The sequence below is a fragment of the Bos grunniens genome, chromosome 4 (assembly GCF_055505025.1).
Source record: "Bos grunniens cultivar Pamir isolate PY7600 chromosome 4, Bosgru_T2T1.0, whole genome shotgun sequence".
NCBI classification, from domain to species: Eukaryota; Metazoa; Chordata; class Mammalia; order Artiodactyla; family Bovidae; genus Bos; species Bos grunniens.
Genome location: NC_141168.1, coordinates 96,293,700 through 96,317,659, shown reverse-complemented (window position 1 = coordinate 96,317,659; position 23,960 = coordinate 96,293,700). Strand labels below are relative to the sequence as shown.

Sequence of the window (23,960 nt, the reverse complement as noted above, 5' to 3'; positions counted from 1 at the left end):
CTCTTGCCTGGAAAATTCCATGGATGGCAGAGCCTGGTAGGCTGCAGTCCATGGGGTCGCTAAGAGTCAGACACGACTGAGTGACTTCACTTTCACTTTTCCCTTTCACGCATTGGAGAAGGAAATGGCGGCCCACTCCAGTGTTCTTGCCTGGAGAATCCCAGGGACAGGGTAGCCTGGTGGGCTTCCGTCTACAGGGTCGCACAGAGTCGGACACAACTGAAGCGACTTAGCAGCAGCAGCAGCATACCCAAACTTCAAAATTTGAGATGTTTTTCTATCTTGCTTAGCACTCTATCAAATGAGTATGTCATTGTAAATCTGTAGTCTAACTGTGAAAGCCTATAATAATTCTACTTAATTAATATATTTAAGAAAAATAAATTGGTTATTTTGCCCTGCAGGGGCCTAAAACATGCCACTGAGTCTATTTATTCTGATAATATAATGGGTTCCATTTAATTACCATAAAATTTTAATTTCGTCTAATTTTCCAAAATGTGTTTACTTTGGAATTGGTAGTCACACTCTTCAGCTCACTGTTCCTCCTTCATATATTTTTCATAAAAAAAATAATTGGGAGGTATTTCAGTGAGGAAATATGTAACTTTGATGTAGTCTATATCGTTTATTTAAATTAAAGCTTTATGCCATTGTTGATGGTGGAAGTAATTTGAAAGTTTTACAGCTTTGCTCTGCAATCTGACCTTTGCAACACCCCAAAAATGGAACACTTACATGTTATGCTTAAATTCCATTTTACAATATGCTTTGCCATTCTTTTTCAATATAGCATAGTCATTTTAGACAATTGTAAGCTTGACACCTGATTTCACTTTAACAGCACCTGCCTGGAGTATAATTAGCAGTCCATTTTTAAAAAAGGATTTCCATAGAGCACAGATGGCATTCCTCATACCAGACAAGCAATGATGTATGTTTGGAAACCAGCCAAAATGTCTGCAAAAAAATTGTGAGAATTTCAAGACAGGCATCTGAGCAAAAGGAAAATTTTCCCTTTTCTGTCCAAATGAACATCTGCTAAAGCCTATTCTCCTTAACTTTTCTTTCTAGTTTTTTTCTCATCCGACTTCATATATTTTTAGTACAATTTCAAAGACTATAACTACATTTTTGTTTTGAATTATGACACCCACAGACTACCCAGTAAGAAAGTGTTCCTGAGCGACATTTTAAACAAATTTAGATCTACAGGTATATCTTTGAATGGACGTCATGTCATTTCACTCATGAATTAATTCAACCAATATTCTTGCTACAACTGAACCCTGCCCCACAGATTTAACAGAAGCTGATGGCTAACAGGAATTCTTGAGCTTGTCCTGCAGAATAACAGATATAGTAACCGCCCGTAAAAACCCCTGTGCTTTTAAGGAGCCGGTGTTAGCTATTTTTCCTCTTTTCCTCTAATTGCCTACCTGCTCAGCTTCACATAGCCCAGCTGTTCCATAGGAACTCGGAGTCAGCTCTTCTCCACTGCGAGCTGGATAAGACCAGTTGGGACCGCTGATCCTAAAACTGACCTGAGTGGTGTCTCATGAATGGCCTTTGGAAGGCAGAGGACTAGAAAACTCCACCCTCAGATCCTTCTGGGCACCTCCATTTAAAATATGCAGAGGTGAGCAACCCAATGCGCCTGCGCAGATGACCTCACCTCTTTCTGCACGAATCACCTTTCCCCAATACTTTGGCCACCTCATGCGAAGAGTTGACTCATTGGAAAATACCCTGATGCTGGGAGGGACTGGGGGCAGGAGGAGAAGGAGACATCAGAGGATGAGATGGCTGGATGGCATCACGAACTCAGTTGACGTGAGTTTGAGTAGACTCTGGGAGTTGGTGATGGACAGGGAGGCCTGGCATGCTGCGATTCATGGGTTCGCGAAGAGTCGGGCACGACTGAGCGACTGAACTGAACTGAGGACCACCCTCCTCATCCCTGCTCATTCCATAAACATTGCAACCCTCTTGGCTTCAGGGAAGCAGAGCTAAGTCTTGTTTTCCGTTTCCTTGTTTAACGGCCTTGTGCATAAACTCTTTCTCGGTTGTAAACCTTGGTTTCTCAGCATTTGGCTTGTTGCGTGTAGAGCAAAGGAAACTAGTAACAACCTTGTCAGCTCAGGGGCGATGTTTATATAATGGAGCAAATCATGCTCCCAGGTTGCCTGCCACCCGAGGATGTCACTTACTTCACAATTACCAAGCAGTTTTACAAGGAACACTCTGGTCACAGGTGGTGACGTTCTAGTAATTTGAGGCAGGAGTGTCCTTTCTTTCTAATTCACATGGATTCAGGGTATGGGCTGGTAGTGTGGTTTCCAAGGACAGTTCAAGGTGCTAGAGACAGAGTAATGAATCCAAGACACAGTCCTTGCTCTCAGGAAGCCTGTAATCAATAAGGGTAAAAAATCAGTAGATACTTACCTAACAGCTGAAAAACAAACCAACTGAACCAAACCTGGGGACTTCCTGGCGGTCCAATGGCTAAAACTCTGCACTCCCAATGCAGAGGGCCCGGATTCCATCCCTAGTCAGGGAGCTAGCTCCCACATGCTGCAACTAAGAGTTCACATTGCCAGAACTAAAGAACTGGCCTGTTGCAAGGAAGATCCCATGTGATGCAACTGCGATCCATCACAGATAAATAAATAAATATTTTTAAAATAAAGAAAAAATAATACTATTTAAAGGGGTAGAATGTGAGGGGTGGTGCCATTTTATTTAAGATCAGGGATTGCCTATATAAGGAAGTGGAGGTCTAAAGGAAGTGAGGGAGTAAGTCCAAGGCATATGTGGTCAGAGCATTCCAGGCAGAGGGATTAGGGAATGCAGGCCTGAATGGGAGAAGCATGAACTCAGCGTGGTCAAGGGTAGGCAGGTAGCCAAGAGTGCTTGAAGCTGAGACCGTGCAAAAAAGTATTGGCAGACAAGTCACCAGTTTGTAGTCAGATTTGACTGTCTGGAGCCCAGGTAGAGGTTTTGGTATTGTATGCAAAAGGAGGACATGATCTGATTTGCCTTTTAAAAATATCTGCAAAGGTTTCATTATGGACTGCAGCTTTTACTTGAAATTTTATATTTGCAAGAGTCACCATGAGCCACTTATTAATCTTATTTGCATTTTAAAAGGACTGCAGTGTGGAGAATTGAATATAGCAAAAGAATACAAATGAGAAGGACAACTATTTTCATGTGTTTAATTTCCCTAAATAATTTGTAATTGACTTCAGCGTAGGACCACTGCATTCTTCTGTCTTTCTGCGCAGAGAAACACCTGTAACTTCAAATTTCATAGAAATTTATTAATGAAATCATTTTTTTAATTGTGAGTAAACTTTCTTTAACTTTAAATACGTTCATCAAAATTACTTTGAATCTTTAAAAGTCACTTTTAAATTATTTTTTATAATTTGGTTATCATTGGAAAGAATGACAAAGGAAACTGTAGCTACCCTCAAATATCTAAAAAAAGTACAAGGAACAAATTTTTTGTGTGCTCTAATAAAGTTCCATGTAATGGTCTAACAAACTTAAAAAAAAATTATATTTTCTGAGTAAGAAGCAGGAATAAAATAAATGATTAAAGTAAATTTCAATATATGGAGCATTAATGGTCATGTTCATCATTGGTTTTGCTACAGTACTTGAAAAATCTGTTGGCAGAAATCTAATGATAATTGTGCATGTGCTTAGTCATGTCCAGCTCTTCCTGATTCCATGGACTGTAGCCCGCCAGGCTCCTCTGTCCAGGCAAGAATACTGGAGTGGGTTGCCATTTCCTTCTCCAGGGGATTTTCTCGACCCAGGGATCAAACCAGCATCTCTTGCATTGGTAAGTGGATTCTTTACCACTGGGGCACCTAGGAAACCCATAATGATAGTAAAATACGTAGAAATGATGAATAATAGATGTGAGCCAGCCCTCATTAAGTGCTTCCTCTCTTAAAGACACCTTGACTGTCCTTACCCAGCACTCAAGGGATGTAAATGGGTTTCTGCATTAACCAAATGCAGTTAAGTATATAGAAGTGTGGAAGCGAGTAAATATATAGAAGTGTTAAATACACAGTCATTTCAAATGCGCTTTAAGATGAAGGAATATATGAACAGAAATCAATAACACAATATATAAAATGATGATGGCACAGAGCACTACATGTAATTAGTATACACATATTTATTGATTGAGTGAATTGAATTGACTAATAACCAAATATTGACTAAGAAACCTTGGGAAAAAATAAAGAAAATTTAAGGCAAAATAATTTTGAATAAGTTCTTTGATTTACCAATTCTACAGTATCAGAATGGTACATAGGTTTCTCCATAAGGCTATTCTTTAATAATTTAAATTTTGTCATTAGGTTTAATATGCTTTAAAAAAAAACTTAATGAGGAATGAGAAATGATTTCTATTTGGCTGTCATAGCAACTTCTGTAATGCCTTGCAAGCACTAGGAAAATTTTAATAAATAATTTTATTTATTAAAAATTACAATTAATTATCACCAGTAATTTCATAAATAATGTTGGCAATCACACAGGCTCTTTAATATATCTGGAAGTCAGTTTTGATTGCTATTTTAAAAAAATAATTAAAGATCAAGAAAAAGTTTTTCTTAAAATAACTGTTTCTTCTTTTTAAGGGCTCAGTTCACATTCCCCTCTCCTCCCTGTCTGTTTTCATTGCAATCAAGGAAAGTTTACTGCATTCATACTTCTTAAAGGTATTTTTTTTTAATCTTTGCAATTGTATCATCCAGTGTTTTATCAATGGCTATGTGACTTGCTTAGAAGACATGACTGGTAACTTCTAGAAGAACTTTTATTTGTAAAGTATTTCTCATTAGAAATACTTGTCATTATGTAGTTTAAATTTTCCTATTTTTTAAGAGAGAAAAATGGTGTTTATTGTATATTTTCGTAAGCTTACTACTGCCAGTAGAGGGAGAAAATGTTTTAATGGAAATGTTGAGTTTTGTTTTTGTTATTGCTATTTTCCTTAAGCCAGAAGTCCAAAATTTTTGAATAATTATTATATTTGTTAATATCAAGATATCATATGCACAGTCTCTTATTACATGGAACAGTGTAACTATTTTATATTTAAAATGATGCTTTAATAAAGGCAAAAATATTGACTGATTTTTAATTTAAAATTTTAATTAAAATTTTAATGTTTAATTTTTAATTAAAATGTTTAATTTTAATTTAAAATGTTTAATTTTTAATAAAGGTGAAAATTTTGACTTCCCTGGTGGCTCAGACAGTAAAGTGTCTGCCTACAATGCGGGAGACCTGGGTTCAATCCCTGGGTAGGGAAGATCCTCTGCAAAAGAAAATGGCAACCCATTTCAGTACTCTTGCCTGGAAAATCCCATGGACGGAGGAGCCTGGTAGGCTACAGTCCATGGGATTGCAAAGAGTCAGACATGACTGAGTGACTTCACTTTCACTTTCATTGACTGTGAATAAAATAAAATATACATTCATTTGGTCTATGGTTTTTTGTAAGAAATGAGGCTTTTTTTCTTATAGTAATTACTGTTTTTGCAACTGAAATAGTAAAATTGAGAATTTTTCATTTCATAATTTTATAGGCATCTAATATTCGACAGAAAATTAATACATTTAATATGTAAAACCTTATCAATTAATCAGTAAAACAAACAGACCAATTAAAAAGTACTAAGGATCTGAGCAATGATTTTAAAAATATAATTGTCAATAAGCACAATAAGATGTTCAACATTATTAGAAATTAAAAGCAAATTAAAACATGCTTTCCTTCAGCTTAGAAGTAATAAGAACTATGATGGTTATTATTGCCATAAATATAGTGAAATAAGTGTAGGTATGTAAGTGGATATTTTTAGGTGGGAAATCAGCAATCTGTATAAAAATTCATAACAACAAGCACACTTCCTTGTCCCAAATAACCTACTTCTTATAAAATCACTTCATGAGAAAAATCAGATTTTGCAAAGAGGAATGTAAAAAGTAGTTCATTTCAATACTATGTAGGGAATACTTGGGGGAGGCAGTAAATATTCACTATAAGGGATGTATTAAATATTGCATACTGCATCCACTTAAAGAAATACTATTTAGGTATTAAATAAGCTTATATTATTAAAACTAAACCAAACAGTTTACAGAGCAGCGTGTATGCTGTTTCAACTACTACTCAAAATATACATTTTTACTGATAAATACTTTCTAAAATTTGTGTAATAAAAACTTTCTGTTACCTATGTATATTCTGAGAACACATGCACAGCATTTCTCCTCAGGAAACATCTACACATGATTTAAACATTGCTAAGTAAGCCTAAATCCAGTTAAAGAGGCCTGCACAATTTCATGTCACTAATACATTTTAGTAATCAGGGTAACAGTAAGGATTCTGCTAGAGTCTTCATGAGGCTACCAGATAAGAGTGTGGTCACAATTAAGCATCATTTCATTTAATCAATCTGACCTGTGGTGGTCTGTCGTCAAACTGAACATTTCACAAGTCATTTCCACACTTATTTTATGTAATGTCCTTCAGGAATATACTAAAACTGTGGTTGGGGTTATTTTAAGTGAGTTTAGTTTGTTTAAAAAAAAAAATGGCAAGCTTGGTTCTCAAGCCTCTGAAGAGGAACATATAGGCTAACAACCATAGGTGAGTATGGGAAGTAGGAAGTAATTGGGATCATATTAATAATGAGGTAACAATATGTGTATCAGTTTTTGGAAAAGCTTTGTAGTGTTTGTCCCTTTAAATCCTGTGGTGAAAAATCACTCTAACCATGACTCCATACTATTTTCAGAGAAAAGTGCTTTCATGTCATTATAAATTCCTACGGAGTTACAAAGTCTGACACAGAATTGTATGGAAAGGGCATTATGTGAAAAGATACCATGGAAGCCAGGATCCTAGTGGAAAATCAAAACAAGTAAAGTTCTTTAAAATGCTGTCATTTCTGGAATAAATTAAACCTGATACTATGTGAGAATGTCTTAAGTTCCCTTACAGCAAGGATACTGAGTTATTGTCTAGCAAACAGGCGCCTCTTTTAAGATAATACAAAAATATTCTAAAAAGACAGTTTTTCCAATGAAAATTAATCTAGCTTGCTTGGTTACCTATCAGTGTGTCATTATTTTGCTCAAGTGTTCAAGCATCTTATGTGGTGTATCATTTTAATACGCTGTGAATAAAAATGATGCCCCCTTTTGGTCAGCCAGCAGCCTATCGTGTCTGGTGATTCTTAATGTTCTCTGTAGTCAAATTTCATTACATCATTTTAGAACAGCTCACAACTCCCTAATAAAGGCATGTCCACAATACAAATGCTTCACATTTCCTAAATGTCATACCAATTCAGAATTACTTTTTCCTATTTCATTTATCATGCTAAATTATAATTTCTATTTGGCCATGGTCCTTAACTTTCCTTTTAGCTACTCCTAAGGAGGCCTGGTGTGCTGCGATTCATGGGGTCGCAAAGAGTCGGACACGACTGAGCGACTGAACTGAACTGAAGCTGTACTTTCCTCCTATTTCTGGAAATTATTTTCCTGCTAAAATGAATTATTCTCCACTTTGTATCTATAGAACTCAATTTAATTTTTATCTTTCCACTTCTTCAATTTGTCGAGATGCTTTGAATTTAAATTCTACAATAAGAAAGTCAATCCCCCCAAGTAGATGTCATCAGTACAAATGTAATGTGTATTCATTCAAGTAATTGATAGAAGAGTGTCTGTTTTCTGCCTGGAAGATGTTAATCTGAGCCCTGCCCTCTCCAGTTAATTTAGAAATATTGTTAACTGCTATGATAAAATTTATTATGCAAAGGGGAAAATGTGATATAAACAATCAAATCATTTTATTTCTTGAATGCTTTGTATATATCATACTAGACTAAGCAGAGAAGGCAATGCCACCCCACTCCAGTACTCTTGCCTGGAAAATCCCATGGATGGAGGAGCCTGGAAGGCTGCAGTCCATGGGGTCGCTGAGGGTCGGACACGACTGAGCGACTTCGCTTTCACTTTTCACTTTCATGCACTGGAGAAGGAAATGGCAACCCACTCCATTGTTCTTGCCTGGAGAATCCCAGGGACGGGGGAGCCTGGTGAGCTGCCATCTATGGGGTTGCACAGAGTTGGACACGACTGAAGCGACTTAGCAGCAGCAAGCAAATTAAAATCAACCAAATGTATTTTTTTATCAGTCTCACATTTCTAAAGCAAATGAAATCAAATAATAAGGTTTTGGGAAATTTCTACAGATTAGTGTTCTTTATTTTTATTCCTAATTAATCAGAGGGTAGGAGGAACTGCTGGATATTTCCAAATATTTGTGGTTAAAATATTGGACACATGAAGAACAGTGCCATAAAGTTATTAAGTAGGATGTAGGTATCCAATGTATGCACAATCTGCTTGATACCAAGCACATTAAGTCAGTATAGCCCTGGACGTCTTATATTGGTAATTTCCTCTAGGGCTGAGAATTCAGATTAGCTTATGGAGCTTATTTTCACATGAAAAACTCTGGATATTTTTGTGTAAAAACAATTCTTGGATGAATTTATGTCTATTATACATAAGCTTAAAAATATATGACTGGTTTCTCTCATTGTAGTGAATAATATTATTCTCCTTTTATTTCATAAAACACACAATGAAATCTATTTGGCATATTCTTCAGTTCAGGGAAATGGCTTACCATATGCCTATTCTCAGATGCTTTTTTATTACACAAGGATTTTTTCATAATAAAAATTTTCAGAAATAAAAATGTAGATGATTCACTAATTATGATCACCTGCTTTTACACAAGTGCACATGAATTGGGGAGTTTCTGAAGTATTTACAGTAAAGCTTGTAAACATAGGAAATCACAGTAGGAAGACCAAAATTATTTACAAAGGATCATTTATTTAACATTTTTTTTACAAAATACAAAAATTGTTGTTCTGCATGAATACATCATATATGAAAAAAATGTGTTTTCACTTAATTTGAAGACATTCAGAATTTTACCTTCTACCGACTTGAGGAATCAATTTTCTTTTGCAAGTTGTCTATTACCATCGCCAATCGGGGGGAAACCCTTTTTCTTGTTAATTAAATCATATTCACAACAGCTAACATTTTATAGAAATAAAATCAGACAATGTCTGTCATACAAAAGCTCTTTCTGCAAGTAACTGATTTGCCTATGATCCTAAATTTTTTTTTCCAAGCTATAGATAGGAAGAATTGAGGAGCTAGGTAAGTTGTATAATAATGTATTAGCAGCAGTTGATAGAAAATGCAACATAAGATTTGTTTTGTCTGTGGTACAAGAATATTCCCTATCAGACTCTAATGTATTTTTCTCTACTTGAACACAAGTAAGCACATGCTGATTGTTTCTGGGATGACAAAATGTATAAAAATACAAGAAGCTGGTTCTGTTTGTCATCGTGAGTGGCTATTTTCATCAGCTAATATGAATGCGTTGCTAAACGTAGTGAAGACAGGAAAATGACTTAAGGGTAATATATACAGAGTTAAAATACATTTTTTTTAACCCACTTAAGAATGATTTCAGGCACTGTGGCTGTTTGGGATAAAAATGGTTCATGGTTTATTCTTGAATAGTAATGTAATTGTCAGTGCAAGCGAGAGCAAATACCTGCCCACTGTCACACACATGACCTCGGACATCTGCAATGTTCAAAGCCAATTCATCTTCTGTATCTTCACTCTGGAGGCACCTTCAATACAAATGCTTCATAGTTTGCTCTTGATAGCAATTTAATTTTCAGTGCAAGCAAAAGCAAACACAAAGGCTGCTCACTGTCATACACACGACCAACACCTCTGGAATATTCAAAGCAAGTTCACCTCCATCTTCTCTGTGGAAGCATCTTTCGTAAGTGGCACTTAGTGTAAACCCTCTATAAATCATGAAAAACAGACTCGGGATGCCTGAACTTAATAATATTAAAAATCAAGGTCATAGTCCTCTCTCTGTGTAAACGATGTTCGAGTAAGGCTTGCCATCATAACATTTCTTTCCTGAGAATGGAGCTGATCCCCTCTGTCTGTATCATAAGTGTGCATGCTCAGAGCTGTGGTCACTGTCGTGGCTGTCTTCATTTGCTAGCGAGTCCCCTGTTTGCTGGAGGGTGGCTGCACCGATTCCCGAGAGCTCTGAAGGGAGGAGTGTTCCCTTTTTCACATTCACCAGTTCCTTTTCTCGAGCGGCAGCACCTTGCTGTCCTCCTTTTACCCTCTTCCACTTCATTCGCCTGTTCTGGAACCACACTTTCACCTTTAACAAAGAAAGGGAACAAGTGAAAGAAAGAAAGAAAGTGAAATGGACAAATTTTTTTCTTCCATTTTGGTCATCAATGGAAAAAAATGGCTTTTCAAAAGCTTTTACAAATACACTGTGAAGTAATGAATATGAAAATAAGTCACCATTGAATTTAATCAGGGCCCATGTTCATAGTAATTTTAAAACATTCAGAAGGTCCCAAGTCCTGTATTTTGTATTTTATGACATGTGCTAAGTCGCTTCAAAAGACCCTGATGCTTGGAAAGATTGAAGGCAGGAGAAGGGGACAACAGAGGATGAGATGGTTGGACGGCATCACTGATTCAATTGACATGAGTTTGAGCAAGCTCCGGGAGATGGTGAAGGACAAGGAAGCCTGGCGAGCTGCAGTCTATGGGGTCGCAAAGAGTCGGACACGACCGAGTGACTGAACAACAACAAAGCTGCTTCCCTCGTGTCCAACTCTGTGTGACCCAAAGGACCGCAGCCCTGCAAGCTCCTCTGTCCATGGGATCCTCCAGGCAAGAATACTGAAGTGTGTGATCAAAACCCCATCATTTACATCTCCTGTACTAGCAGGCAGGTTCTTTACCACTAGCCCGCCTGGGAAGCCCATTTTATGACACAGCATGTAAAAGAATAGATGGGAACGTACTGTATCATTTTAGGTTGTTCAAAGGTATTTAGTTTATGAAGAGTTTCTGTGCATTAGAACTACCATTCAGTAATTGTTTTGGTCAAACAACACCCACTTTGCCCCCTCCCCCTGCTGTCAATTCCTGGACCGATGTAAAGTATACTCAGGGAGCTACTGATGAAGCTCCGTCTGGAACGTCATTCTGTGCCCCTGCAGTCCACTGCTGCACTCACAGAGCTTGATTTGGCCATTTCACCTCAGAGTGAGTCCATCTTCTTCTGAACTATGCTTTTTCTCCTCCCTTAATACTTTGATTTTACATTACAAATATGTGATTCTGATTTCCTCAAAACAAGATCAGAAATTGTCCCTGGTACTGCTGTTTAATTGCTCAGTGGTGTTTGACTCTGTGACCACTTGGACTGCAGCACACCAGGCTTTCCTGTCCTTCAACATCTCCCAGAGCTTGCTCAAACTCATGTCCATTGAGTCAATGATTCCACCCAACCATCTCATCCTCTGTCGTCCCCTTCTCCTTCTGCCCTCAGTCTTGTCCAGCATCAGGGTTTTTTTCCAGTGAGTCAGTTCTTCGCATCACGTGGCCAAAGTATTGGAGTTTCAGCTTCAGCATCAGTCCTTCCAATGAATATTGATTTCCTTTAGGACTGACAGGTTTGATCTCCTTGCTGTCCAAAATTTTCACTAATACTTGTTAAATGCTAATACTGAGTTTGTATATTATGTTAATCACATCAGCTTTGTAGAGATATATTTTCCTTCTAAAATCTTAATTGAAGTTACCTAATATATGATAGAAGTGATTTAGCATGCATGCACATAATAAAACAAAAATTGTACATATGCATTAAATGACCATCCAGGGCCACAATCATAATAATGGCATCATTTCATTTTCTTCTTTAGGAAGAAATTAGTTCCTTTCCTATTGCACTTTTTTCTTTTTGTTTTTTTTAATTTTATTTTATTTTTAAACTTTACATAATTGTATTATTTTGCCAAATATCAAAATGAATCTGCCACAGGTATACATGTGTTCCCCATCCTGAACCCTCCTCCCTCCTCCCTCCCCATACCATCCCTCTGGGTCGTCCCCGTGCACTAGCCCCAAACATCCAGTATCGTGCATTGAACCTGGACTGGCATCTCGTTTCATACATGATATTTTACATGTTTCAATGCCATTCTCCCAAATCTTCCCACCCTCTCCCTCTCCCATAGAGTCCATAAGATTGTTCCATACATCAATGTCTCTTTTGCTGTCTCGTACACAGGGTTATTGTTATCATCTTTCTAAATTCCATATATATGCGTTAGTATACTGTATTGGTGTTTTTCCTTCTGGCTTACTTCACTCATCTTTGTGTATTATTAAGCTAAGTAAGCTAAGTGTTCCTTTTACATTCTCTGCCTACTCCACTTAAAGTTACCACAAGCCTGAATTTTGTGTTTATCATCCCTAAGCCTTTATTTGGGCTTCCTCGATGGCTCAGTGGGTATAGAATCTGCCTGCAATGCAGGAGACTCAGGAACGTAGGTTTGATCCCTGGGTCAGCAAGATCCCCTGGAGGAGGAAATGGCAACCCACTCCAGTATTCCTGACTGGGAAATCCCATGGACAGAGGAGCCTGGCAGGCTACAGTGAAAAGGGCTGCAAACAGCCTGATGCAACTGAGCACATGGAGCCCAAGCCTTTATTTGAAACAAATAAACAGAGACAACAGCTTTTCTCACCACACATGGACCCTAAAAAGTACTGTTTAATTCTTCTTGTCTTTTAGGTTTATCAAAATGGAATGCTTTTAACTATAAGACATGTTTTTTCTTTTTTTTAATATTGTCCCATTTTATTTGGTTTCTTTCTTTTTATTGAAGTATAGACCCTGATTCTGGGAAAGATTGAGGGCAGGAGGAGAAGGGGACGACAGAGGATGAGACGGTTGGGTGGCACCATCGAGTGGATGGACATGGGTTTGGGTGGACTCCTGGCGTTGGTGATGGACAGGGAGGCCTGGCGTGCTGCGGTTCATGGGGTCGCAAAGAGTCGGACACGACTGAGCGACTGAATGACTGACTGCTAGCTGTTTTACACTGTTGGGTTTTTACTGTGACTCGGTTACACATTCTTTTTCATATTCTTTTCCTTTATAGTTTATCACATGATATTGAATATAGTTCCTTGTGCTATAAAGTAGGACCTTGTTGTTTATCTATACTATACATACCATTAACTCTAGGTTTCTTGCCTAATCCATGTTGATTCAAGGCATGGCATTCTCTTCTTATGATTGTGTGCGATTCCACTCTGTGAATATATCACTGTGCACCCACCCATTCCCTTGTTCATAGACACTTGAACTATTTTTTCTTTTATAATTGATTCTGTTATAAATATTCTTGCAGTTATGCTGTGATAAACGTGTGATAGAACTTCTCTGAGTATACATCCAGGATTTTCCATGAGTGGGCCACAGGGTATATGAACGTTGAATTTAATGTGATAATATAGAAAAATTATTTTCTAAAGTTTCATCAATTTTCACAGTCCAGAGTGTAAGAGTTCTTATCGATCCACATCTTAGTGGCACTCTTTGGATTTGTAAGTAAAGTTTTTTCCAATATAATGACCATAAATGTTATCTCACCATGTTCTAATTTTCCATTTCCTGATTACTAATAAGGTAAAGCATCTTTAAGTGTTTATGATCCATTTGTATCTCTTCTTTTGTGAAATGCCTCCACATCTTTGGGTTGCAGTGAATGTTTTTTGATTTAATTTCATTCCTTATTTTGTTGTTCAGTTGCATTCCTTATGGACTCATAAAATACGTTCCAGACGCTAATTTAATGCTTTGGGGTTATATGGCTGTTATTACAATATATTAGTTTATAGTGTGTCCTTTTCCTTTCCCTGGGTATCTTTTGACCTTTTGGGTATCTTTTGATGATCAGAAACTCTAAAATTTATTATATTCAAATTTATCAAATGTTTCTGTTATGACTATCTTTTTCATGTCTTCATTAAAAATCTTTCTTCTGAGACCATTAAGGTACTCTTCTATGTCTTCTTTTAAAAAGTTTTAAGGTTTGCTTTTCAAATCGAAGTGCTTAACTCTGACTATTGATTTTAGTATATACTGCAAAGAAAATTTCTAAATTTATTTTATTCCAGTTGTATAAGTTGTTCCAAGACCATTTAACAAATAGTCCACTCTTTTCCCAGAAATTATTGTTTTCAACTGTCGTATGTCGAGTTTCCATGCATGCATAGCTTTATTGATGCACTCAGTTATTCTCTCCTTTTGACATAAAAAATCATCTTAATTATTATAATTTCATAGGAAGTCTTCATATTTGACACAGATAGTTCTATTATATTCTACTCCAGGAATATTTTGAATATTCTCCATTTTCATTTTATAAACAATCTCAATTGCTGTAAATTCAAAGTACTAAGAGAAGCTAAAGAGAAAGATACTATATTTCTAAAGATGTATTTATTTCTGCCAAGTCACTTCAGTCGTGTCCGACTCTGTGCGACCCCATGGACTGCAGCCTACCAGGCTTCTCCGTCCATGGGATTCTCCAGGCAAGAACACTGGAGTGGGTTGCCATTTCCTTCTCCAATGCATGGAAGCGGAAAGTGAAAGTGAAGTCACTCAGTCCTGTCTGACTCTTAGCGACCCCATGGACTGCAGCCTACCAGGCTCCTCCATCCATGGGATTTTCCGGGCAACAGTACTGGAGTGGGGTGCCATTGCCTTCTCCTGTATTTATTTCAGTGGTCTTCAAATCACAGTAAATCACCATACTCCATCAAAATGAGTACAGTTTTCTCAGCTGCTGGCACGAAAAAAATCTTTAAACCATGTCATTTCTCAACTCTGCATTTTCATTGTTCTATCAGACTATAATTGAAATCTTGTATTATACATTACCCATATATATATATATATTATCCACTTAAAAAAAATAAGAAAATGTAGAAACTCAGCATTTTTACTAAAATAGATTGATTAAAAATAAGTGGATTGATATTCTTGTGTTATTGTTACTTAATAACCAAATGATAAGATGTGATTTTTAATCACATATCTACTCAGGGCTAAGCAACTATACCGATAGGTGCTACATATGCACTTTCCAAACACGAATATTTATAGATGAGGAAGTTGAGACTTAAAGCTTAAACGACTTGCTGAAGAACACAAAAATAGGTAAATGTGGTGCCAGAATTTAAACCTGGGGTTGGTTTGGCTTCAAATTGATTTTATTTTGTTTTGTTCCTGTTATATTTCAAGCTTATACATTTTAAGCCTTCAGGTTAGAAAAGTAAAGCATATAAAGTATGTGAATGCCATCCATATGACTAGTATCATTCAGGTAATTCTCCTACTCAATATAATTAGGTTTGTAAATATGACACTATCTTCCTGTACTGTAATTTAGGTAATTATACTACTCAATTTAATTACCACTGTAAGCTTGACATTGCATGTTTCATTAGATCTTTTCCACATGAATTGGGCTCTACTTCTGGCTTCACTTCTGCGTGAATTTGAGAAAATTATACTTCTCTCTGCCTCAATTTTCATATTTGTACTGTTGGAATAATGAGCCTTTCAAGATTCTCCATAGAGACATTTTCTCCATGGACAAATCCAGATGGAAGAAACACATCATCATCATTGTCACTGAAGAGTGAAATATCCAGCCAAAATAATCTTGGCAGAAAATGGGAAGAATAGATTTTGTTAAATCTACACTTATTTCCTTTTTTAGGAGAAGGGGTGCAGTAATTCTGTAATACCAGTATAAAACCTGTTATGTGCAATTCGACATGAGGAAAATGTAAGAAGATGGTATGGATTTTAGAAACAGTATAGGCTATTTTGTGTTGTTTCCTGTGTCTACCATGTGAAATTTTGCCATTTCATTTTCTTAAACAGACTAATGAAAGACTTCATTAAAGGGCTTCCCAAGTGGCTCAGCGGTAAAGAATTCTGCCAATGTGAGAGATGCAAGAATCATGGGTTCAGTCTCTGGGTTGGGAAGATCCCCTGGAGGAGGAAATGGCTATCCACTCCAGTATTTTTGCCTTCAGAGTCCGGTGTATATAGGAGCCTGGTGGGCTACAATCCATGGGGTCACAAAAGAGTGGAACAAGCCTAACTGAGCACACACACACACACATCATATATATACGTGGTTTATAGATGTGTGCATGTAGGTGAAAGCATTTGATGATTATATAATAAATCTAATAATTCTAACACCTTTATGTATTTTCTCAAGGGATCAGGCTACATATTTCATATGGGAACTCCATGAATTTAGTAATGGAACAAAACAGCAATACATGCAGTGATGAGTACACCTTATAAATTGTGAAGAAAAAGTACAGAAATTCAGTGTGTCCAGATGTATTTTCAAACATACTATGAAATATTGGGACGAACTAAAATAAGGAGAGGAAGATCTGGGGGTGCATATATTTTTCCACAACCATCACAGTATTAAAAACAAGTCCATAAAAGCAATTTCAAATTATGTCAATATTGCCATTAGAATAATAACACCACGGTTTTATAAATAAAGAAGCTTTATAGTTTAATTTATTATCACTTAATAATCCAGCTTTGTTGGCTAGATTGAAAAAATACTTTTGTAAGACAGCGAAAGAATAATCATTCAAATGCTTGACAATTTTTAAAATAAGGAAATTATTTTGATTAAAGTTTACAAGTTTGTTTCATATAAAAATCTGTATTTATAAACTAAGTATAGTTAAACTAATCTCATGCTTTCTTGATGACTTGGAATCTCTATTTATTCACTCATTCATACACTCAGTATTACTGCATGCTTAGTAATAGGTAAGAGGGGTTAGACCAAGGAACGTATACAAGTAAATAAGAAATAATTCCGGCCCGCAAGGGCAGTTTACGGGCTATATGTGAGGCCTTTGGCATATACTGAGATGCATAAAGATTAGCTTCATCTTTTACAGAATATCCTTAAATTGCTTGCAGTTGTAGTTGGTGTCATTGCTAATCCCCTAATAAGAGATTCCCCGAATGGTCCATAAGATGGCATGAACCCACCCCTACATCAATGTCGCACACTGCTTTGTTGCCACACAATTATTATAGAAAACCATTTCCCTCCTCTGGGAATCTCATGATGTTATTGCTACTGGCATCCTCTGTTCCTCTGCTTTTTTTGTCCTAGTAACCTAGAGTAGTACCTTAGGAGCTGGGACACTGTATCATCAAATATTTTGCGTACAACTAAAACAAATCTGCCCATCTTGGAGTATGATATATAAATTTTGCAAACTTTTATTGCTTTATTTGGGCTTAAAACATCTGGTCCCATCACTTCATGGGAAATAGATGGGGAGACAGTGGAAACAGTGTCAGACTTTATTTTTGGGGGCTCCAAAATCACTGCGGATGGTGATTGCAGCCATGAAATTAAAAGACGTTTACTCCTTGAAAGGAAAGTGATGACCAACCTAGATAGTATATTGAAAAGCAGAGACATTACTTTGCCAACAAAGGTTTGTCTAGTCAAGGCTATGGTTTTTCCTGTGGTCATGTATGGATGTGAGAGTTGGACTGTGAAGAAAGCTGAGTGCCGAAGAATTGATGCTTTTGAACTGTGGTGTTGGAGAAGACTCTTGAGAGTCCCTTGGACTGCAAGGAGATCCAACCAGTCCATTCTGAAGGAGATGAGCCCTGGGATTTCTTTGGAAGGAATGATGCTAAAGCTGAAACTCCAGTGCTTTGGCCACCTCATGCGAAGAGTTGACTCATTGGAAAAGATTCTGATGCTGGGAGGGATTGGGGGCAGGAGGAGAAGGGGATGACAGAGGATGAGATGGCTGGATGGCATCACCGACTCGATGGATGTGAGTCTGAGTGAACTCTGGAAGTTGGTGATGGACAGGGAGGCCTGGCGTGCTGTGATTCATGGGGTCACAAAGAGTCGGACATGACTGAGCAACTGAACTGAACTGAAAATCAATTTATCTCATATCTGCAATTTCTCTGGAAATGCTGGTTAATTAATTTTTTATTATTTCCTTTTTTAAAGTTTGGCTCTAAGGCAAGATTCCATATAAAGTATATTTTGTTTCGTAGTATGATGAACAACTCAGATAAAAATTTCTCCCATAAGAATCTGAGTAAAGAAAAAATGCTATTTTTCATGAAATCAAAGCAATATAAAGTAGACTTGTAGACTATCGATGACTACATGAAGATAATATTTTTGAATAAAATCTTCATAATAAAAAATAACAAATGAAATAATAACCTATATTATTAGTTATAAACATTTAAGGTGCTCAGTTATAAACCTTACTGTTCAGAATATCTGATTATTATGAAATCTCACTTTTGATCCCTTAGTTAAAGTATTTTGTATTCACATTGCCTGCATGATCAAACTAATATATAAATAAATATAAAAATATTTATTCACATATTAGTAAAGAAAACAGCTCAGAGAATCTTATTGTCACTAATTTGCTTAAATGATGTATTTCAGAATCTAGGAATCTAATATTTCTCTGTAATAAAAATATTGTGAGAATCATTCCTGGTATTTGTTAAACATTCATTTTATCTCTTTAATTTATTCAGTCATTCACATATGGCCTTCTATGTATAAGTTCATCTAAGGGTTCACAATACATCAGGAGAACACAAATGAAATATGTATCTGGATTGTCATACAATTTCCTAAAATGGCCTGAGGCGAAATGTTGATAGAAAGTAGAATCTACATGATGCTATTACCCATATTTATAGAATACCATAAATGTCTGTCTTTTGAAGAAACAATCATAACACATAACATCTGGATGAAAATAAATATTTCAGTGACATATCTAGATGTCTCTAAACATCTGGAATTTGTAGATTTAATATTCCAACTGTTTCTATTTGTATATGAACACTTGAAATACTGTAGACACTGTCTAACAAATATTTATTCACATCTTTAACATGTGAAAGCATGCAAAGGAGTAATTGTATAAATACAATTTGGAAATTTAATCACACCTGTGTGATTAAATTGATCATGGCAGCTGATCCAGTAAACCTAATGTAAACAGACTCTAGTAAGATACATCCAAGTAATTCAGTGGCAAAGTCAATAGATGAACTGAAAAATCAGAGCCCAGATTGCTCTCTAAGGTAGGGATGAAAAATGGGGGAAAAGAAAGCTTCCTTACTCGTCCTGCCTGAATAGATTTATATCTGATTAAGAGAAGGAATCCCTTGGCTGTTTCCAACAAGTTCATGGGAGCTGCCAGTTGACTCTGTTGTTTCTACAGCAGTGCAACATGGGGTTGGGAGGTAGTGTGCATGCATGTATGTGTGTGTGTGTGTGTGTGTGTGTTTGGGGGGGGGGGTTGGATTGGAGGGTAAAGGGAGTTAGGACATATTCCATGACTAAAGACTGAATTCCTGCATAGAGGACTGCCTCTCACCTTTCTCCTCTATTTTAAAACAATGTTTATGACCAGGAAATCACTTCCTGGCCTCTATAATTTTCGGTTTCAAAGCCTCTTTTTTTTTGTCCTTAGAATGCCTGAGAACCAGGCTCACTAATGTAGTCATAAAACATTTACTATTTCACATGTTTTTGGACAAACTGAATACACATTAGCCATTGGCAGTCATGAGCAAATAACATGTTGAACAAGAAATAAACTCTTTTTTAGGAAACAAATGAAATTCTCCATGAAACGAAATTAGGGTTAGGGTTAAGGTTAATGCAATCAGTACTATTACAAGCTGATCGTACGTATTACATTCTCCTTTCCCAAAATGCAGCCAGAGTAATAATTCACATGATGAGCAAAATTCTTAGAGACTGATTACTTTTATTTTGACCCTTTAGAAATGTCCTGGAGTACTAAATGCTAACAATTATACCTCCTTCTGTCAAACATGATGGAATTCAACTCAAATGACCTATTTATGAGTAAAAATTTACAGTGAAATTTTACTACTCCTAATTGTATTTCTACACAAGATTAAAAATATGGATATGAGTTTTACTTATTTTAAGTGAAATCCTGTCACCTCAGTAGATCATGAACAAAAGACTTCAGCAAATCTGAGTGGAAATATCAAAACTAAATTAGGCACTTTTCTCCATTACTGTGTTAAAAATTTCCTAAACAGCAGTCTTGAATACATGGAATTTATATATTCTGATCCACTGCTGGTACTTACCTTGTTTAAACTACTAAGATCAGCTAGAATGACGGCCTTTGTTCTCAACATCTTGTCTAATCTCTGGCTTAAGGTTTAACAATAGCAACACATCACAACCAGTGCATACTATTTTAAGAAATGACCTCTTCCCTAGCCACTGTCTAATTTTGTGAAATTTGTGAAATATAAATATTTTATTGAAACACATAAACTCATCATTCTTATAAGAATAGTAGAATACTAGAAATTCTTAAGATTCAATCTAATTAAATATTCTGATTATTTCTTTTTTTTTATTTTATTTGTAAACTTTACATAATTGTATTAGTTTTGCCAAATATCAAAATGAATCCGCCACAGGTATACATGTGTTCCTCATCCTGAAACCTCCTCCCTCCTCCCTCCCCATACCATCCCTCTGGGTCGTCCCAGTGCACTAGCCCCAAGCATCCAGTATCCTGCATCGAACCTGGACTGGCATCTCGTTTCATATATCAGAATATATGTAAGCCCTCACTTCACTTTTATTAGATTTAGGAGCTGTCTCCAAAATTATTCTAAGAACTTGTAATGGCAATTGCTACTGTCATAAGAATATATATTGACACTAAAGTATTCAGTAATTTCAATAACTGGAAAAAATTTTTAAATTGAAAAAAACTGTCTTGCATAAAAATTATAAGTGCTAAAGAGAAATGAAGTTAAAATCAATCCTAAATTGACTATGTTTCTGAGGTTTTCATGACGAGTCGTAGACATAGGGAGATTGACTTGTAGAAAGTGTCCTATACCCAAATTCTCTAGAAACTGTCCTTTATTAGACTTGTGTTTATTCTTTTATAGATGTCATGGAACATATGCAATGCTGTATATACATATTTAGATAACAGAATATCTCTTTAAAGTTGAACATACCAACACAAAAGTTGAATCGGCGCCTCAAAATTTTCAGGAGCTTCTTAGTAATACTTTACATTATATGAAAAAAAAAATTATGTGACTGCAAGGATAATGTGAAAAAGGAGTAATCTTTCACAGCAGAAGATGTTTTTCTTTAACATTACACTGTAAATGATGATCTGTGTTGCAACACATGATATGTTTCAAAATGTTACTGTTGATTTGCTGATTAAATATAAACTAATTGTTTCCTTATTGAGGAAATTCCCAAAATTAAAGCTTATTTTATATTCCACCATCAACTCATTCACCCTATTCTCTACTCCCACTTTTCTGGTCAGACCCCAATCATATTTAATCTCTCAAGATAGCAGTCATACCATCAGATCAGATCAGATCAGCTATTCCAAATCCTGAAAGATGATGCTGTGAAAGTGCTGCACTCAATATGCCAGCAAATTTGGAGAACTCAGCAGTGGCCACAGGACTGGAAAAGGTCAGTTTTCATTCCAATCCCAAAGTCATACCATGTGCAAGCAAAAGAAACATCTAACTGTTACTCTGCTGCTGCTGCTGCTGCTGCTGCTGCTGCTAAGTCACTTCAGTCGTGTCCGACTCTGTGCGACCCCATAGACGGCAGCCCACCAGGCTCCCCTGTCCCTGGGATTCTCCATGCAAGAACACTGGAGTGGGTTGCCATTTCCTTCTCCAATGCATGAAAGTGAAAAGGGAAAGTGAAGTCGCTCAGTCGTGTCTGACTCCCAGCGAGCCCATGGACTGCAGCCCACCAGGCTCCTCCATCCATGGGATTTTCCAGGCAAGAGTACTGGAGTGGGGTGCCATTGCCTTCTCCGATGACTGTTAAAAACTACTCTAAAGATATGAGGAAATATCTAAAACCATGGACTACACAAGGTTACCTTGAATAGACAATATGTCTGATCTTGCAGATATAACTTATTAGCTAAATAACTAAAAGCACTCATATAAATGTATAGAAATTAACCTGCAAAGGAGAAGGGTTGTGTAAAATGCTCAGTAAAAGACAAAACCACTATTTACTTGGCCCAGGAAAAATTCTCCTTCATGGTCATCCAAAAAATTGATGTCTATTTGGAAAACACTTGGCAATGAGCCATTTAATGATTTATGAGTAACAAACAAAACATAATTCCTCTCCTTTCCACTAACGGAATGTGATCCAACTAGGTAGGATTTTTCCATTTATCTTGGCAGCAGAATCATTAATTCAGTCTGTTTATTCTGGTCAGTTAGCTTACAAATCTGCAATATCGCACCTTTGATTAACTTTGTAAAATGATTTTGTGACATGGAAGGAGCTCTCATTCTTTCTATATCTGGCAGTCTTGACTCTATAAATATGTCCATTTTTGACACTCCTATAGTTTTATGCAACTGCCTTCCCTCTTCATCCCACTGTGAGATATTAAAACTTTGGCATGAGTTTTTTCCAAGTGCGTCTGGATGGATGCAAAAGCCAGAATAAGCTTGTCAAACTTAAAAATACCTTGGGACAAGAAGGTCTTTAGACTGACTGGCTCTTCTAAGTATTCCAAGTGACTCTGCCAATTAAGGATTATTAGCTGTTGATTGAGAACAGTATAGAAGAATATGTTGTACACGTGAAGGTGTAAATTAGAAGCTGGATGGTTACTACAGTGTAACTGTTATACAAAACAGCGTTGGGCTTTCCTGGTGGCTCAGACATTAAAAGAATCCACCTGCAATGCAGGAGACCTGGGTTCAGTCCCTGGATTGGGAAGATCCCCTGGAGGAGGGCATGGAAACCCACTCCAGTATTGTTGCCTGGAGAATCCCCATAGACAGTGGAGTCTGGCAGGCTAAATCCATGGGGTCAAAAAGAGTCAGACACGACTAAGTGACTAAGCGCATAATTAAAATATTTAAAGCTTAACTTCGTCCCAGTGTCTCCACTTTTATTGAACATAAAACAATTTTCTTTAATACCTAAGTGCTAATATGGAATTACTGTGCAGGATAAGCCTCTTTTCTCTTTACCCTTCTTCTTCCTCTTTGGCCAGATGGAATTCAAAGGGGATAACAGATGTCCCCTACCTGTACCGGCATTGCCACGTGGGAGACACAAACATAAAAGTCCAATTTCTTTGGAGATTTCAGAGCTGTTCCTCCAGATTTGAAAATTTGAGTCCTGAGTAATAGTTAAGGGTTTCGCATATATTATTTTTTTTCTAAAAGGAAATCTAATCATTATTTCAAATATTTACAATCACATGTATAGCCCATTGTAGAATATGTGGCAGGTATATTGATGGGGACATGAGTTTGAGCAAGCTCCAGGAGTTGGTGATGGACAGGGAAGCCTGGCATGCTGTAGTCCATGGGGTTGCAAAGAGTCAGACACCACTGAATGACTGAACTGATATTGATTGGGTGATATAAACAAAGGAGCAGTATCTACAAATAAAATATCAGTTATACATATACATATTTTATAGGCAACTATGTAAGTTTTCTAAATAAAAGTACATTTAAAACTGCTTCTGTTTATAAATTTTCATTTAGGAGAAAGTTATTTCTGTGAAATAATTTTGCTACTAGTGGAAATGATTCAATATTTGTTGCTTTTTCCCTTTATGTTATATAGAACATATCTATTCTTTCTCTGTATTTGAATCTTGGAAGGCTTTTAAAAAATAGAGAAAAAATATTTTAAGAGATTAAACATCCTATTAAAGTTTAGGAAAACACTAAACAATATGGGAGTAGATATAATATTCTTTGGTGTATACATTTAAGTTACTTTAATAAATCCTATGTT

At 36.5% G+C, this 23,960-nt stretch overlaps 2 protein-coding genes and 1 long non-coding RNA gene across 5 annotated transcripts in view; 1 reads left to right on the top strand and 2 right to left on the bottom strand.

Annotated features, from left to right (window-relative positions):
• AGMO (alkylglycerol monooxygenase) overlaps positions 1-2,178 on the bottom strand; it is a 438,246-nt gene extending 436,068 nt beyond the window's left edge. The window contains exon 1 of the mRNA XM_086397592.1: positions 1,440-2,178. The gene's annotated coding sequence lies outside the window, so the exon portion shown is untranslated. The remainder of the gene's footprint in view (positions 1-1,439) is intronic.
• LOC147374565 (uncharacterized) lies at positions 1,487-7,234 on the top strand. Of its 3 annotated transcripts, none has more exons than XR_015162913.1 (4): positions 1,487-1,639; positions 3,715-3,853; positions 4,668-4,748; positions 5,258-5,513. It is a non-coding gene; the product is annotated as an uncharacterized LOC147374565 (long non-coding RNA). The 3 variants fall into 3 exon arrangements; XR_015162915.1 differs by lacking the exon at positions 5,258-5,513 and adding an exon at positions 6,840-7,234 and having other exon boundaries at positions 1,502-1,639; XR_015162914.1 differs by lacking the exon at positions 1,487-1,639 and adding an exon at positions 1,705-1,833.
• Positions 7,235-8,938: 1,704 nt separating this feature from the next.
• MEOX2 (mesenchyme homeobox 2) overlaps positions 8,939-23,960 on the bottom strand; it is a 75,586-nt gene continuing 60,564 nt past the window's right edge. Inside the window, exon 3 of the mRNA XM_086397595.1 lies at positions 8,939-10,342. Coding sequence (XP_086253721.1) covers positions 10,118-10,342 — 225 coding nt within the window. The 3' untranslated portion in view covers positions 8,939-10,117. The remainder of the gene's footprint in view (positions 10,343-23,960) is intronic.